Source organism: Solanum pennellii, chromosome 10 (genome assembly GCF_001406875.1).
Source record: "Solanum pennellii chromosome 10, SPENNV200".
Taxonomy (NCBI): Eukaryota; Viridiplantae; Streptophyta; class Magnoliopsida; order Solanales; family Solanaceae; genus Solanum; species Solanum pennellii.
The window spans coordinates 75,284,305-75,301,481 of record NC_028646.1 but is presented as its reverse complement, the minus strand read 5'-3'; the positions used below and the strand labels follow the sequence as shown (position 1 = coordinate 75,301,481).

General features: G+C 37.1%; 2 protein-coding genes across 3 annotated transcripts; one reads left to right on the top strand and one right to left on the bottom strand.

Annotated features, from left to right (window-relative positions):
• Positions 1-475: 475 nt before the first annotated feature.
• LOC107031856 (probable serine/threonine-protein kinase PBL18) lies at positions 476-4,643 on the top strand. Its single transcript, XM_015233344.2, has 5 exons — positions 476-695; positions 1,469-2,165; positions 2,503-2,760; positions 2,936-3,055; positions 3,452-4,643. Exons 2-5 carry the CDS (start codon positions 1,512-1,514, stop codon positions 4,079-4,081), a joined length of 1,662 nt encoding a protein of 553 aa, XP_015088830.1. The 5' UTR covers positions 476-695; positions 1,469-1,511; the 3' UTR covers positions 4,082-4,643.
• A 394-nt stretch (positions 4,644-5,037) lies between these two features.
• Positions 5,038-16,777, bottom strand: LOC107002373 (B3 domain-containing transcription repressor VAL2). Of its 2 annotated transcripts, XM_015200363.2 has the most exons (13): positions 16,172-16,777; positions 13,284-13,365; positions 13,094-13,195; positions 11,978-12,618; positions 11,800-11,896; positions 11,486-11,660; positions 8,231-8,307; positions 7,728-8,150; positions 7,518-7,567; positions 6,588-6,701; positions 6,450-6,517; positions 5,600-6,079; positions 5,038-5,516 (listed from the first exon to the last, which is right to left on the bottom strand). In XM_015200363.2, the coding sequence occupies exons 1-13, from the start codon at positions 16,282-16,284 to the stop codon at positions 5,455-5,457; spliced, it is 2,484 nt and encodes an 827-aa protein (XP_015055849.1). In that variant the 5' UTR covers positions 16,285-16,777; the 3' UTR covers positions 5,038-5,454. The 2 variants fall into 2 exon arrangements, with proteins under 2 accessions (XP_015055849.1, XP_015055848.1); XM_015200362.2 differs by having other exon boundaries at positions 5,038-6,079.
• Positions 16,778-17,177: the final 400 nt, after the last annotated feature.

Sequence of the window (17,177 nt, the reverse complement as noted above, 5' to 3'; positions counted from 1 at the left end):
AATTTGAGATAGATGTTCTTGTGATGATGACTTCCAGATTTTGGGGAATTAATAGATGTTGATTTGTGTTATTTAATGAGTTTAAGTCTTCCGCATTATTTTCTGTTGATATATGTTAAAATGATAAGGGTTAGATTGGTTGGTTCGCTCACATAGGAGGGAAATTGTGGGTGCCAGTCGCGGCCCCGGTTTTGGGTCGTGACAGGGAGTAACTAAAACCAAGTTAAATAACACATTTATAAGTTTGTGAGGGCAAAAATGTCATAAGGTATGAGATTTGCATTGATACAAGTAGATGATACCAATGGTATATTTTTCTTAATCTAAAAGCATATAATAATAGAAAATTGAGATTTTTAATGATAATTGTGTGGATTTTTGTTGGTTTGAGTTTGACTAATATTTCTTCACTCCTCTTTCCTATGAAACCACCTCCTCACCCCCCACCCCCTTACCCCACCCCAACAAACTCCAGTCTTCTTTTTCCTACTTTCTTTTGCCTTTTTACTCTTAAAAGTCTCATCTTTTTCCCTTTACACATTTCTATTTCTATAACTTCTTGTTAGGGTTTCTTTCCTCACCCAATATTTACCCATTCATTCAACAGATTGATTGAAAATTCATTATCTGGGTTGTTTTTAAATCCCAAGAAATCAGTAAAGATCCAAACTTTGAGCTCAAAAAAAGTGTCCCAGGTTGGTTTTTTAGCTTTTCTTGATCTTACTTTTTTCTTGTTAATTTTAGAAATTTAGGTGAAATTTTTGGATTTGGGGTCTTGTTAAGGGAATCCATTGTTGTTGGTAGCTTAGATTAGATTGGTTTTACCAGTCCCACATTCATTTATTAGTGATTCTTGAAAAATTGCCTTTCTTGATGTTAGTGTCCAATTTAGAGAAACTTTATTGTATTTTGTGCTTTGAAAATTCAAGAACTTATAAATTGATTGAACTATGAAGGCATATATTGACAATTATTGATGACATCACTTCTTTTTTTTATGGAAATGTACCAAGACATTTGAATTGTTTTCATTGATCCTCTAGTTGAGTTGAGCCTATCTGACAAGAAACATGATTGATTTCTCATTCTTTATTGATGAAGATTGATTGATTTCTGAATCTCTTGTAGAAATGCTGTAGTTTTAATCATTTGATGTACTTAGAGTGAATATAAGTTGATGGCAGCATTGCTATTGATTTGGAAAGTGGAACCGGAGTAATTCAAACTCTGTTTTAAGCAATAGTAGGAGATCATTCAATATCTTAGGTTCCCAAACCAGTTTGGTTGGTGGAGCCAAGTGTTAATATAATTTCTTGATTGCAACTTCGCCAAAGATTGGTTTTACTTTGTGATCTTATATAAACGTTAGTAATTTGATTCCCTGATAAACTCATGTTAATCAATACTTTAGGTTGTCAAGTGTTTCAGAACGTTGTCATATGTTTATGTTTTACTATTGATTTGGCAGGACAATTATAAACCTGATAAGGCCGGATTATTTAGACATCAAAATGGGATGTTTCACGGTTTCAAAGAGTAAGAAGAAAAAATCCGAGCGTAGCATTCACATCAAACGTGTGAACCCTCAGGAGCAGTCACCTACTGCACTGCCTGAACCCCAGAGACAAACAAGATCATTGCAGTCAGCACCACCAAGTTTTAGAACAAGAGTGAAACCTGTGCAGTCAAACAATGGAGTAACAACGAGTAGGGCACGAACTCTATCCGCCCCATCAAGTCTAGACACAGCAGATCAAGATGCTCTAGCATCGAATGAATGTGAGGAACATGAAGAGCTGACTAGTCGTGCTGGATCAATAAAGGAATACAGGTCATCAGTTCCTCAGCCTCTACCACTTCCAGCACCTCAGAGTGCCGCTGCTCTCAGGACTACGAAAAGCTTCAAAGTGGGGAATACAAGTAGCCCTCTCAATGCTTCTGGACCATTGCCACTGCCTCCTGTGCTGCCTCCTACATTGCCTTCTACTGGAACGCTTCGGAACTTTGCTTTTGATGAAATTTCTGCTGCATGCCACCATTTCTCTCCAGAACGTTGTGTGTCAGAAGGTCTCTCTTCTGTCATCTACAGAGCTTCTTTTGGGGATGATGCCTCTGGTACAAAGAAGCTTGAAGCCACTATAACTCGCCTTCACCCTTCTTCACAGGTAATGTTCAGTTGCATTGGCATGTTTTGACTTTATATTATCCAGCTGTGTGTCATCTGCTGATTAGTCCTTCTCTTATCTGTCCTATATCTGATGATGCGGTAATATTGTAATGCCATTCTAGTTTGGTGTCTACGCTTGGCAGGGTTAATATTTGGCTTTTAGCTGCACTGTTTCTCTGTACTTGTTACCCTTTCTATTCTGCAGTGATAAAAAGAATGGGTATTGTCCAATCAGGAATTTGCATGACAAGCCTGCATCAACTTTGTGGTTTATGAGGTTTTAACAAGTCCATGATATTTAGAAACCAATCTCACCGTCTTTTTGGCCTTTTCAGGGTCTGAAGGAATTTGTCAACGAGGTGAACACCCTGGCTTCTTTGCAACATTCTTCACTTTGTAAACTGATTGGTTTTCATGCACGCGAAGGTTCTGAGCACAGGATGTTGGTTTTTGAGAGGCTTTTTCATGGAAGCTTAGACAGACTTTTGTTCGGAAGATCAGATGGCCCCTCTATAGATTGGAATGCGAGAACCAAAATTGCCGTATGTGCTGCACAAGGTCTTACATTTCTACATGAGGAGGGACCTTTTCAGGTATCAACACTATTATCTGCTATACGTAGCCTGAGCTGTGTGGCCTTTTTCCCGTCACACAAACTTGTAGTTTTTGGTGTCATCTTTGTATTCTATTACGGAAATTTGTAGTTTTTCATGTTGAAACTTGGCCTATGATAGTCATTTTTGCTGAATTTCTTATCTCCACCAACAGGCAATGTTCCAAGAATTTTCAACTGGAAATATACAAATCGACAAGGATTTTAGTGCAAAGCTCTCGGGGTATGGATGCATTACGAATATACAAGAGACAGAGATATCTTGCAATTCAATCGTAAGTTCTCTTATTTACTGTTGCGCACACAGAATTTATTTTATCTCTGAGAAATGTTGGTCTAAAAATTCAAATATTCACCCCATGTTTTGGGAGGACTAGGCGAGATGGCTGTATTGTATAGTTGATCATCAGCAAGCTCTGTCTGGCATGTAGTTAAGATGTATGTGAATAGAACCTTAATTTTGGAGCATGTCGTGATAGACATTGCGACCCATAATATCAGAGGATGTGGCTCTTAAGAGAAGAGATGTCTATGCATCATAGATTACTATTTGTTGAGAAGCATTTTGCTTTCTAATTACTCTAGAGTCTAATTATGAGTTGTGGTTCCATTGTTTGCACTTTCTAACTTCTTGGGAGATTTTAATTAATAAAGTAAGCCCATTTGTTCAGGCCCTGGCGAATCTCTCACAGGAGACACTAGAGAGAGGGTTGATAACTCCTAAGAGCAATGTTTGGAGTTTCGGGATTGTTCTTTTAGAACTGCTCACTGGCCGGAAGAATCTTGATGGTCGGTATTCAAAGGAAGAGAGGAATCTAGTCAAGTGGACTAGGCCTTTCCTTGCTGATGATGGTAGATTATCGCTTATCATGGATCCTCAGCTTAAAGGACGGTTTCCCGCAAAAGCAGCCCGTACAGTGGCTGATATTGCCCAAAGATGCCTGCAAAAGGATCCATCTGAAAGACCCACCATGAGAACTATCTTGGACCAACTCAAAACCGTACAAGTGATGAAGTGCCCTTCACGGTTTCCTCTGCAAGAACCAGCGGTTGTTGGTGGTAAACACATGTCAAAGTCTCCAAGCATGAATGGCATCATCACTCCTGTGCCAAGGTTGAGTTTCTCCCCTTCCTTACCACTCACCCGAACATCGGCTTCTCCCTCAAAGGTTGCTACTCAACCCTCGGCTCGTCCTTCATTAACATGTTCCTACTCTTTCTCTTTGGAGGACCTTGATAGACTGGAAAGCCGAAGGTCATCAACTTCATCTTTTCGCAGGTCCAGTGTTGAAGGATTTTGATTGTTTATTCTTTAATTGGTTTACTTCTAGCCCTCTCTTTTGACAAGTGATTACATGAAAAGATATGAAGGATAAAGATGTGGTTTTCCACCTTCCCATTCCTCAAGGAAGAAGATGTGGGAAATAACATTTTGTAGATAAGGTTTGTCCTTTGGTTTGATTAGTGTTCTGTGAAATCAAGATGTGTGGGGAGATGTAGATTTTGTTTAATATGTTATTCGTCAACCTCCAGCCCCTTCCGAGATGAAAAAAACAATCCCCAGATTGCTGGAAAGCAATAAAAAGAGAAAGGGAAGGGAAGATAAAGAAGAAAGAAAATTCTATTGTGTAATGATGTATATGTGTACAAGTATTCTTTTTTTAGTTTATTAAGAAATGTTGTATTTGGGAACTTGGCTTGGTGAGAAATATGGTTTCAGTAGTGAGGGTGATGCAACCTTACTCTTTGATAGAGAAGTAAATTTCAGTATTCCATGTTACCTGGAAAGTTTTGTAATCTAATGGTGAATGAAATGTAAGGTTGGAAAATGTCAGCTACAAAATCTCACATATATTTGCATTAGTACAAGCTGCCTGCACTTGATTCATACTGTTTTTCAGACATTTCAAGCTTGTTTAAGCAATAGTGTAAAGTAATCTTAGCAATTGATGTAGCCGATTAAGTTGTCAAATGTTCATTCTCAGCTGGCTGCTATCTTCCAGGTGCAGATTATTTTTCCTACTTTTCATATCAGCAGCTACACTTTCATCAAATCTATGGATCACTTGGCAAAAATACATAAAACTAGAATTTTTTTAACAAAAAAGCTACTAAACCAATTGAGGGGGTGGGGTTGCCTTTAAATTTCTTCAAGAGCAAATAATTTGTTGAAACAATTTCAATTTTTCATATACATATTAGTGACTTTCTTTTCAACTCCTTTGTCCATAATAAGTGTTTGATCCAACAAAAGATATCAAGCAAATACATCATGGGCTATTGGAAATTATATGACCTTTAAAAGTTGTAGCTCATGAGGGAAATCATCTAAATATATTTTGCAGGACACACATAGTACAACCTATAAACACAAATATTTTTAACATCCAATTGCTCGACATACTCCTAATAACTACAAGATATCAACAAGGTAGTGGAAATCTCCTGTATTGTTGGTCCATCAAGAAAAAGAATAGAAAGGAGCAATAGCAAGCAAAAGGATTTCATGTTTCATCATTGGTCTTTTCCACTTTGATCTGGTTCAGAGTTTTCCTTGGGGACATCCATCTCTTGCTCTTGAGCAGTAGAAGCAAGGCACAGATCCTCTTGGACGCGTAGGTCACTCTCTCTGGTGTCTTGAGGCAACCCTTGGGACCCTGAGCTCCCTTGTTGCTCAGAAACTAAGCTTGTTAGACCATTCTGCCTCAGATATGTCTCTAGCGGCAGACATGCTTGCTGAAGAAGAGACATCATGCTAATATGAGATGAACCTGTATCTTCACGATTTGGGTGACAGTTTAAGTCTAATTGCGACTTACTTATTTCAGGAAGCTTCTGCAATTGATTGCTGCTATGGCCCCTCGCCAGTGTCTCGCTTCCAGATCTTTCTTTGTCTGAAGGATCAACTTCTGGTTTTACTTGTCTAGAGAAGCTGTCCACTTCAGTCTCTTCCCTGGAACTCCACATAAGTTGATTCATCTGGCCAAGTTCTGCTTCACGTTCTGATTGACGCTTCTTTTTGCGCATCATAAGTGTCTTGAAACGACGTTTCACTGTCATGCAGACATTGCAAGTACATGTTGGATTATGTTTGCCCTTCCCACTGGGAGGCTGGATGCACACAATGCAAGAACATCCAGGTCGATGCCTTGGGTGTTTAGTTGTTGTTGCAACTGATGCGGGACCAGGCTCTCTTGGGTCACCAGCAATGCTTATCCCATTTGCTTGAGAATCTAAATCAGAAGAATCATGGGCCTGTGTTATCCTTAGGCCTGATGCACTTCTTTGTTTCTTGAAATCTGTACAACAACGCCAACAAAATTAAGAACCATAGTTTTTTGTAAAACTAAATAAGTGTCCCCAACCAAACCAAGCATACAGTTAAAATGACTGCAAGTGGAATGACTGTCAGGTATGCAACATTGTAGCTAGAACGGATGGGAGGTAATTCATCCAATATTTTCATATCATATGTGCACAACTGGCTACATGTTAATTATGTGACCGGTAAATGACATTTAGTTTAGCACAACTACAGGCTTACAAATGATGAATGCATTACATAAGTATATTAATCAAGAATTCGTGAATTTTAGGACGTTATCATATAAGAACCAGCTGGTGCATGACCGAAATATACACTAAAACTAAAGCAACAAGTTACTTCACCCTTGTCCATTTTGAGAAGAGTTTCAAGCTCTCTGGGTGTTAAATCGTCTGGGACAGAACAAGAGGACCTGAGAACATGAGCATAATTAGTGTAATTTTAAGTCGCATAAGTGCTTCCTTGAATTGCGGAGTCCTGACCTGCTATGGTCTGAAATGTTGTCCTGACATGTCCACTGAGGAGGTAGAAGATAGTCAGCTGGCAACTTTCGCCACTTAAAGCAATTATCACATTGAGCCCACTGCTCCTGCTCCCTGGGATCAGAGATAAACCAGTAAAACTTCCAATTTGAACAGTATAGGGAATATCAAATGTCAATGATGGACATGAAAAAGAATCTTTAGAAAAGAAAATATATGTTTTTAAGAGTATTTGTTGTAGTTGAATATGTGGAACAAATCACAGTCTATAGTTCAAACTTCAATGGTGAATTGGTGATGTCATCCTATTCGGTGCCTCTGTGTCTATACCCGCTCCAATACCTTCCCATTATATTGTCATCTACTCTCTCTTTTCTGTGTTCTTAATCATTGGAGAAATAAACAGGTCAAAGAATGCCAAGGGAAGAGACATCAACACTAGAACTATCAGCTTCCAAAATTAACGTCTAAATAAAAGAAAAGACATAGTTGGAATATGACAGAAGAAAGGAGTCTCTCGGAGGAAACAGCCACTGTACAGAGAGCTGTCTTAGGACCAAACTTTTGGGAAAGTGGAAAGCTCATGTTGTAGCTGCAGAATGAGTTAGAATTTACAAATTTTAGTGACATTCTTCACGGTTTCATGCTGACCAAACCAGTTATTAACATAAAATTGTTTCCTATCAGCCATATAACAAGGTCGCCGGGTGCGTACAGATCGTCCAAAAGTTAAGCTTTTTGGAGGATTCGACACAGTTGTGGCAGCTGTTTTTGGAGTCTAAGCAACATAGGCCCTGGATTCCTTGTTAGTGAAAAATATTCAGAAAAGGTAACTTATGACGGTCTTTTATTGCTGATGTCCTTTCTCATAATTTTTTAAGTAACACGTTGGAGTAGTGGAATACATTCTGATAAGATATTCTTTCTTACCCAGATAAGCGGACAGTAAATATACTCCTCTTTCCAAGAACAGGTGGTTGCTGCATTTTGAAGAACAAAGTTACAAACCAAAGCCAGAGTTTTTTAGTGGACTGATTAAATCTTAATAGCAATTCTCGTGTATTAAGATAATGTCAAATTCATCTAGTTCAACCATAAAGCATGAGCAGCACAAATTATTTCAGAGACAAAGCAACATACTTCGTATTCTTCAAATTCTTGGTCCTCAATGGTGACAGTAGTTGGCTGGACGCTCAGTGGTGGTCGGAGCATATCCTGTAACTCCTCCCATGAAAGCTTCAACTCCAAAGCCTCATGGGCATCAATGAGCAGTCTCTTACTTTTTGACCCAATATTACGACTTCTTTTACGCTCTGAAACAGGCATTGAAGGGGAGAAGGCACCATCTGCATTCCTGCCTCCGTTCTTCTCAGTTAAGTACCAGCTAAAATCACCACCATTGAAATGCTTAGAGGACAAATTCACAGAAGGCTCCCTGCTTCCTTTAAATGACTGCAGAAGGCCAGAGTAACCACTCATTAAAGGTAGATTCTCAGGCATTGCTGAGAAGGAGGTGGGTTCAGCAGAGAAAACACTCTTGGGTATGGCTGACAGACGATTTTCCTGTTTAGGCAATATAATCAATATTATATCCCATAAGCCACTAAAGTGAACTCACATGAAACCCTATGTGGAATAGTTACCTGAGTTATTTTAACAGTTGATGCTTTACGAAACCCCATTAAAAGCTTTCCTTCTGGATCCATGCGGCTGAAAGTTACTGCAATGAAATGTTCTTATAGGATGAGAAATGAGTAGTAGAATCCTAAATCTGAAAGAGAGCACAAAAACAAACAAGGAACAAAAACATAAAATGACAGGTACTAAAGAAATGGACCTTGCGCCTAACTCAACCCCAAAAGCTAGCTCAAGAGGTGAGGATTGCCCAAGATCATTTAAAGAGTCTAAATTCCCTTTCCATTGCCGATGTTGGACTCTTCACAACACAAAAATTTTGGAATTCATTCACTAGAGAAAAACATGTGTTTCTCCAGCTTTCTATCCATTTCTTGAGCATGTGCAGCTTATCAGGAGCTGGACCGACTCATGAGCAAGATCAATGCAAGAATATGAGCACAGAAGTCAGCAAGACTACACACAGGTGAAACTCATGTTCTGTTTTGTTATCTTGATTTGAGAATACAAAAATAATTTTTGTTAGCAGTTGAAGGACTCTTGTAAATATATTGAATCATTGAGCCAGTACACCAGACATTTTCAGTAAAAACCTTAAAAAAAACTAAATCTTTCATATTAGATAAAGAAGATAGGGAAAAAAATTCCATACGCTATTTGCTTCTTCACTCTATTCGCTTCCTGGCATAACGTTTTTATATTCAAACCTGTTAGGAACCATACTAGAGGAGCAACTTTACTATCTATGTTAATACTATTAGTACTCAATATGACCATCCTCCCTCTGATAGTGTATGAATTGGAAAATAGTTGGTTATTACAAGAAGTAAATATAATTGAGGATCATCCTGTCAGACCAACTTGGAAGGTACAGTAGTTAACAATGAACTCATTGTTGTTTTATAGCTAATAAAATCTAAATTTGAAAAGTGAAAGAAGTATTGGCCCTATTACTTTCATTCTAATTCCAGAATAGCTGACTGGCTTTAACAAAGAGTGATGGGCAAAAGCATGTACTTGAAGAGTGTCAAAAATTCAAATTTCATAGATTCTATTTATAACCTGACCCCCTTTATCTCAAATAGGGGTAATGAGTATTGACCTGCCAGCATCATTGCTTCAATGTTGAGTTAAAGCAAAGAACTAGGGGTTGCAAAATTGACCCAATTATTTAAAACCTGCCCAAACTTATTAGGTTGGGCATGAGATATTTCAGAGTCCAGAGCCAAAAGGGTAAAAAAAAATTGTCAAAAATTCCAAAAGAGCAACAAAATTAATTACGAAACCAAAAGGGCAACTTTCTGACTGATAACTGGACGACGTTTAAATCAGGGCAGCTGCCGCAAGGCGCGGAATTCCATGCGCATTGCAAGGCACAACCATCCTTGCAAGGTGCACGAAATTTAGCATGGCAGTTTTGTTTTTTAAAAAAAGAAAATTTGCTCAATTGATATAAATTGATTATTTTTTAAAAGTATACTATTGAGCTTAATTTTAGGATATTCGTAAAACCTTTTAATTATAGCTAGAGTTTAAATATATTATTATTATTATTATTATTAATAATAATTACTATTATTATTATTTATAATATATTTAAACTCTATCTATAATTAAAGGGAAAACCATATAAAATAGCAAACTTTTCATTCAAAATAAAATCTATAAACACGGTTTTATTTCATTCTAATCCGTAGCAAACTGTTTTGCCAGTCGCCTCTCTCCCAGTGAATCTCGCTGATTCACTCGCCTCGCTTTTTTTTGTTGAAAAATCAATTGGACAAATACCATTGCTATTCATTTAGTAATGAGAGAATAGGTAGAGCTCTCATTTTGTTACATGCGGCGATGTCATTCAATTTCATCTCAATTTACAACAAAATAGACTAGATACAGTCTTAGTCCACTCAACAGTAGATCAAAGGAAAACGGAATAGTCTTAACATTATCGCCTAAATCACCCCGTAGCAGTTCTTGCACTCATTGATGTATGATAATTGGTGCTTCTATCTTTCATGTAAGAAGTGTAAACATCATCATATTGATTTGGTTTGTTTGGATCGGTTGTGGCTCTCTCACTTTATACAAACACAAATGTATACATTGTGTTTGTGTTTGTATAAAGCGAGAGAAAATTGTATATACAAATACAAATGCATATATTTTCATCCTATACACTTATGATTATCCAAATACAATCTTTCCCTGCCCAATTTTCTTTTGTATTTCTTTCTTTCTAGCTTTATACAAACACAAATTATACAATTGATCTTTTGTATATGTATAATACAACTGCTTTCTTTTGTATATGCATAGCGAATTATACAACTACTATCTTTGTATATGTATAGTGAAATAAATATAATTATGTTTGCTATGGAGCGTAATTATGCAAACTATAGCTATAACATACAAATATGATTTTTATGTTTGCTATATGTGAAAGTTGCTCATAATTAAAATGTTTTACGAATATCCTAAAATTAAGCCCAATAGTATAACTTTTAAAAAATAATCAATTTATATCAACAGAACAATTTATTTTTTTAAAATAAAAACACCGCAAGGCGCATGACGGCTGCGCCTTGCCGCGGCTGCCCTGATTTAAATGTCGTCAAATTCTTCGCCAGAATGTTGCCCTTTTGGTTCTATAATTAATTTTGTTGCTCTTTCAGAATTTTTGACAAATTTTCTTACTTATTTTGACTCTGGACGCAGATATTTCACTGATGAACTAATTTGAGCTATGTCCAACTAAGCCTGTCTTAGACAAGCTGCCCAAACATAACCTTATAGATGTCTACCATAACCCACAGGAATGGAGAAAGATTTAATTCAAGGTTAAGAATGTAAGCAAAAATATCAAACATGTCAGAATAACGGAACTTACTACAGAAACTGTATCTTACTAGAACGTAAACTTATTTATTGGAAAGAAAACAGGATGGGTCAAGTTCGTTTATTTAATTTTGGGGAGGGAGAGGGGGGCTTATGACCCACTATTTAGCCCATCTTAGTCCAAGTTAATATTGGGCAGGTTGGGACTTGGGTAATGACCTATTTATTGACTCAACCCATTTGCTACCCCTACGTGTAAAAGAACTAAAATGTCTTAATCATAGAATGTCATGAACAGGAGATTTCATCTCATGAATAAAAACAATCTTATCAAGTCTAGGAAAATGATTACTGCTTAATGTTAACAAGGTAATCCAAATATGACAGGCTTTATGGCTCACTACAAAAGAATGAAACTTCGTTACCTGTATCTCCGGCTTGTAATTGCATAGATTGTATGCAAGGGGTCACACCCTCGAGAACATACATCCTGCTGTTGTTGTTTGGCCAAAATCTGAACTGGAATACCCATTCTTTGCCCTTCACATCTTGAATCCGCAGAGGAAGGCCTTCTGGTTGAGAAATTGGTGGGAAATATGCCTGAACAATGAAAATAGTTAAATTTAATGAAATTGCTGGTGCCACCACGAGGACAAAGGATTTGGTGGGCAAACAAGTCAGTAGAGAAGAATGTGTAAAAATGAAGAGGATGAAACAAATGTGGAAGTTGGAAACATACTTCAGCACACGCTTTAGGAAGCACCAAACGGCCAATTCGACCTGCATCACTTGCACTCAGGACCTTCTCAAATAATGGTATGATGGTGGAATTTGAGCTTGAAAAGACATTGTCAAGGAAATCATGTATGAAATAGGTCAACAACAATAAATCTAATTTAAGAACTTATGATGGATACTCTCCAGATATTTGCTGCAACTCCTGGTCTGTTATCCTTGGCCAATAGCGTGGAAGCAGCTGATTCTTAATCCGACCTTCAACAGGTGGTCTGGCAACACGAATCTGTGAAATTATGCCAGCATTCATCTCCGGTCCCAAAGCAGAGGCAGATTTTGGGGGTTTGGGCAATAGATTTCGAGATCTAGACCCTTGCTGCAAGGAAGAAATTGTCTTGTTCAGGTCCCCCTCATCCAATGTAGTAGGAAAGAGCTTTGAGTTCGGTGAAGGTGCAGACAGAGCTATGCTTAAATTTGTTTGCACCGTTGATCCATGAATCTCTACAACTCCTTTGTATCCGTTATATGAATCCAGTTTGGCATTTTTAGAGGACTCCGCCGAAGCCTGACACAAATTTGATGAAAAAGTGCTTCCAGATTCTCCAGCAGGATGGAAGGTTTCTTCCATTTTTATTTGGCCTATAGGACTATTGGTGTTGTCATTCTGGTGTAGGAGCAGAAGTGCTGGATCAATACTGTCAGAACCATCTCTTTTATTTGGTTCTGAACCATTTATCTGACTGCCCAGAGAAGTGGAAGCTGTTTCACCAACACTGTTTGAGATAGAAGTTCCAAAAGCTTTGGGCTTCTCATGATTTGGGGTCTGCAGGAAAATGGAAGAACATGATGCAGGATGCAATTATAGTTCCTAAATTTCTAATAGCGAAACCCCTAAGAAACAATGTCAAGTCTAGCAACTTCAATCTGTCACTTCCAATGAAAAAAATACTTGCTTATGAAAAACTAGACTTGCTTAACTACATTACAAATAAAAATAGGGCATCCTACTCCAGAACAATGTTAGAGAACAATCAGGAAATAGAACCGATAAACAGATGGCAAGCACAAGTGCAATTTGCTGGGTTTTTTCCTTAGATGTGATTTTTTTTTGGATAAAATCAATAGGATCAATGTCCACGAGTTGTTAGAGTTTACTATGTTATTCAAATGTTTTATGGACTACTACTTAAATAGTAAAATTACAATCCAAGGAGAGCTAGCAAGCCAACTTCAGTAATTACAATTCATTTGTGTGTCACAGTACAAAAGTTCACATGAATGCATAAAATTTATCTCACAGCATGTTGCTGACAGCTCCTCACACAGCTGATACAATTAATGCCCCCGCTATCGAGCAGCTCTAGCAAAGAGCTAGAAGCAATACATCCGCAATGAAGACGCTGTGAATACCAAAATTAGTTTAAAAGGTAAGTGGCTCTGCAGAGAATTAGATTGTACTATGGACAGAAATACTATTCTGGAGCTAACCTTGCCACATGAAATGCACTCCCTCCAACCAGTGTCCTCCGAGTGGAATAAATCACAGAAGAGTAGTTGTTCATAAGCATTCCTGGAGTAAATCCAAATCCCATGTTATGACATCGAGAGTTAGTGATCTAATTCTCAGGAAAATCTGAGTGAAGTTAGGTCACAACTCACAAGATGGTAAATACAAACTTCACATGACAAATTGTAGACCAAGCAGAAGATATCTGGGATGTTTTAGATTATTTGTAAGTAGTAGAGGTGATAGACGGCAATATGACTAGACTGTAATACCTTTTGAAGGGGACTACATATTTTGGATGTAGTCTACCTGTGAATATATAGATTAGTGTTACCATCCTCAAAAAAAAAAAATTGTAGACCAATATATATATTTCATTTTACGAGATATTTTAGCGCTTCATAAAAATAACTGATGAGAAGTCCTACACCTAACTTGAGGCAATTAATACGTGTTTAAATTCATCCCATTTTTAGCAGACACCAATATTTCTAAGTATAATGTTGAGAAATCTACCCTTTCACCAATTTGACAGTACTCGTGCTTGCCAGAATTTTGTATTAAAACTTAAGGTAAATTCTTTTATTCCTCCAAGTTTCCAAATTCAATTACTTCAACATACTTATTTCTAAGTATTTAGTTAGTATGATTCTGGCTTCATCAGCATGAAGGACTATTTTGTTAAATCTATACTCTCCACCATTCAAGCAAAGAGAACTTGGTCAATAGACCTTTTAGGCGTAAGAGATAATCTACCATTGCCTTTGAGATAAAATCAGTACACTCAGAGAAAGGCATCCACAGATTGCTAAATGATGGTCATCTACTCTAAGCGAGTTGACATTTGGGAAGAAAAACTGATCTCATATTAACAAGAATAGAATGTATAAAATAAGTCATGAAACTATAGTAACCCACTGCCTGCATGAATTGGGCAAGAAAAGAGTGCACACTATAGTCGAAGAGTTAGACTGAAAACCATAGGAATCAAAGCTTGCTCCCCAGTAGGTGCATTAGGTCAATTCATCCCATCTGCAGTCTGCCTAAGCCATGATGGTCAGAATTACCGAGAATTATGTGATATCTGTGCTGATGAATTAGTTAACATATGCTAGCGCAAGTTGGTCCTCGAACCATCTTAACTTTTTTAAGAAAAAAGGGCTCAGAAGTTTCGGTTCAACCCACTAATGGCACTGGTTTGTGATTTTGCCACTCAATACTGAAGAGAATCTTGCTCATTAATGGACGGGCAGGCTCCTGAGTCAGTGATACAACTCTACAACTACGTGGTCTTCAATTCTAATTGGTTACCATATTCCATTATATCGCCATTGAATCTTTTTAATTATTTTTTGACTATACCAGGAATTGCTTTGGCATCAATTGGCATCAATAAGTTTTATTCAAATGTGTCTATACTAGAAGCTTTCTCCGGATATAATTTCTCAAACTGGATGCCCTAAGACTCTGCATTAGTTTCAGTTTTCAGTTTATGGTGAAACTGTCGTTAGCTACATTTTATTCCAAAGTTAAAGTGAATGTTTTTCCTCTCGGCAATGCAGGTGGTAGATTGCAAAAGATACAAGTTTATCATGAATTTAACTACCAGTCATCTATCCTGACCAAGAAACAAAAGACAAACAGAAAAATAACAGAAGAAGTAAAACAAACAAACAAAACAAAACAAAAGGGAAAAAATAACAAATATTAATAATAAAATAGTTTCATTCCATCAGCACTGTATTATTTACTGTAAGTGAAATCACTGCATGCAATCTCTATTTCATATGAAGGCCAAAAAGAGCAAAAAAAGACAAAGTGGCTCCACAGTAACTTAACATGGAACCAAATAGACAATTCTGGAAAGAAAAAAAAAGTTAAGCCATCACTTCTACGCAGGGGCGGAGCCACCATATCACTAGGGATTCATCCGAACCCCCTTCGGCGGAAAATTATATTATTGTTACATGGTTAAAATAAATTTTTAGGTATATACGATAGATGTCGAACCCCCTTCGGCTACTTCATGTGTTTATTTCTTCAGATTCTGAACCACCTTATTAAAAATTCTGGCTCGCTTCAACGGCCTCACTTAGATCACAAGCCCATGCTCCTGATCTCATCCAGAAAAACCTCACTATGACACAGCAAGAACCACAGATAATGCAAATCCTTAGGAGAACGTAAGCAGGTTAATCTGCACTGACTTCCTAAAAGACAACAAGTGAAACAGAAAAAAGAAGGATTATCTTTCCCACATTTTGATCTTGCAGGATCTTTAATCTTTCCAGAACTAGAGTCAGTTTGAGCAACCATTACTAGGGTGCATGAACTGGACTAGGAACATATTATCCCAATAGAATTAATTCTCTCAAATTGAATATGCAATCTCTAATTTGAAAAGGTAAAGTAATTGTTTAGTCGAATTAAAGAACATGATTTAGCAAATATCTTTCAGCAAAACAAAAAGGATAATTCTCTGAGCTGCTACAGTATTCACCAACACAGTAACCTTAACATAAACACAGAAACTGTTCAGATTGTAGATACTCCTTCCGTTTCAAAAAAGAACAATCAGCTCAATAGACAAATTTCAAACCATCTCAATTAGTAGGACATTGGTTCCTTACTCTTTTCTCGAATAAAATAAACAAATTCAAAACCTACACAAAGAGTATATAAGTCACAACATTTTCACAATGAAAATCACTGTTTGACATTCTAAATGGTAATGTTATCATATAAAATGATCAAACAGAGTTGAGTACTAGGCAAACCAGTTTCTACAAACAAAAAAGAACAACAAAACTGAATTTACAAACATATATAAATTAAGTATAAAGAGAGAGTGAGATCTGAATTGAATTACCCGCACTTATCACAGAGGGTGGCAAATTCACCAGATCGCAAAGGCCACCCTTTTTTCCACTCAATTGAAGAAGCTGTCCCACACAGTCCATTCATGCAAATCTTCGACTCCATTCCTAAAAACCTTACCTCTAATCAAGCCCTAATACAGCATAATCTTCTTCTTAAAACTTCATACGCAAAACCCAAAAAAAAAAGTTTATTTTTAAGCTAAAAATGAAGTCTTTAGAAAAACCCAAGTATGAAACAGTTGAATAATAAGTGTGAAGCAAGAATCTTGAGAACAAAAGTTAAAGACATAAAACTAAAGCTAGTAAGCTGCAGTGTTTGTGGGTCTGTTTTAAAATTTGTGATAGAGAAATATTAGGGAAGTCTGTTGAATTTCCGGTACCGGAACGGTGGAATTGGGAGAGAGAGAGAGAAGCGTAAAGTGTAAAACAGTTCAAAAATGGAAAGGGGGGACATGCAGGGAGGGAGAGACTTGAAGGGTCAGCAAAGGTCGCCCGCCTTTCTCTTTCAGTTCTTCTTCCACTAACGTCTCTCTCTGCTCTATTTCTTTTTCACTTTATCATATCAGCTTTTCTTTGAACATTGAAAAGAAAGCTTATGTTTATATAATTTGATCAAAAACATACAAGTTTTGTGACTAAATGCAAAGTAATAGTTAAGATAGGATTAAAATAGGTACATTTGGAACAAGATGAAAGTGGCTTCGACGCGGGAGTTAAGATCGAGATAATTTTGAAAGTGATACGTTTTGATGTCCTAGAATGTGTAAGTGATTGGCTATAGATGATTTTACATAGATAGAGGTAGAACGAGAAAGTAATAAAAATGAATGTGTATAACATTACATAGGAGATTGTGAAGAATACAAATTAGGACGGAAAGTTAATAAATAGACGTGTGTTGATGAGGGCTGAAAATAGATGCTTAGGATTCTTATGTAGAAAGATTAGAGATGACACAAATTAGGATAGAAAGTTAAAAGGTCGTCGTGTGTTGTC